The following is a 1,149-nucleotide window of genomic DNA, read 5'->3' on the forward strand; positions in this document are numbered from 1 at the left end:
TTCATGTCTTGCATATATACATGTATGAGCAATTGAGCATATACATAACTATTGCGAGCTTTTGAGTTTGATTAAACTATAAACAAAAACTTCAGTATATTCAAATACCCTTTTGTTTTGTGTACAAAATGTGTCCCCTAACACCCAGTGACTTGAAGCGGATTTTCAACAAGGTGGACATGAATGGCGATGGGTTATTGAGCCTTGAGGAGCTGAAGATGCTGCTGGAGAAGACAGGGTTCAGTTACAGCATTGAGGAATTGGAGTCTCTAGTGGGAAAGAAGAGCCTTGACTTCAGTGAGTTCTTGTTCTTTTATGAATCTATGTTGAAGCAGAACAATAATGGGGAGGAAGAATTAGGAGCTAGTAATTATGGGGATGATAGTGATGAGGTTGAGGAAGTGGAGAGGGACCTTGTGAAGGCTTTTAAAGTGTTTGATTTGGATGGTGATGGATTCATCACAAGTCAAGAGCTCGAGTTTGTGCTGAAGAGGCTTGGCATGTGGGATGATGAAAGGTGTGGCAAGGATTGCAAATCCATGATTTGCTCCTATGACACTAACTTTGATGGCAAGCTTGATTTTCAGGAGTTTAAGGACATGATGCTGCTTACTACTTCTTGATCGTTTTGTTTTGAGCTGAGCTCTACACTTTGGTTACCAAGTGATCATTATGATATGTCTGTTCGTGGTCATTGTTTTTTATTGGCCTTAAATTTTGCGGTTTATTGTAAATTGTATATGTTAGTGATAATAATCAATCGCTGCTTACTATGGCACCCAAAAGTGTATTATTGCTACTGTTGTAAATTGAAACTGTTCAACAAATGCTGGACATTAATTGATGCAGAGTTGTCTAGGCTATCTATCATGCATGTGATCAATACTCTGTAGGTACAAAACTATGAATACTCTTTTTTGGTTTTTAGCTAATTAACTACGAATACTCCAATTAAGGTAAAAACATAAGAGAGAATATGGAAATTCATTAGTTTTTCGAGGTTATATATGAATATGACAAATGAGATTTTCATGTAACCCTGCTAAAAGTCATAGTTAATGCAGATTGTTAATTACCTTCATATACGAAATATCTATATAAGTTCGTCAAATATGCTTCTTATGGATGTTTTCGTATGCACATTGTTTC

At 36.3% G+C, this 1,149-nt stretch overlaps 1 protein-coding gene across 1 annotated transcript; it reads left to right on the forward strand.

The window, feature by feature from the left end:
• On the forward strand, positions 1–840 carry LOC100779760 (probable calcium-binding protein CML44). The gene has a single exon (XM_003541965.5). It carries the CDS (start codon positions 129–131, stop codon positions 621–623), a length of 495 nt encoding a protein of 164 aa, XP_003542013.1. The 5' UTR covers positions 1–128; the 3' UTR covers positions 624–840.
• The last annotated feature ends 309 nt before the right edge of the window (positions 841–1,149 follow it).

Source organism: Glycine max, chromosome 13 (assembly GCF_000004515.6).
Source record: "Glycine max cultivar Williams 82 chromosome 13, Glycine_max_v4.0, whole genome shotgun sequence".
Taxonomy (NCBI): domain Eukaryota; kingdom Viridiplantae; phylum Streptophyta; class Magnoliopsida; order Fabales; family Fabaceae; genus Glycine; species Glycine max.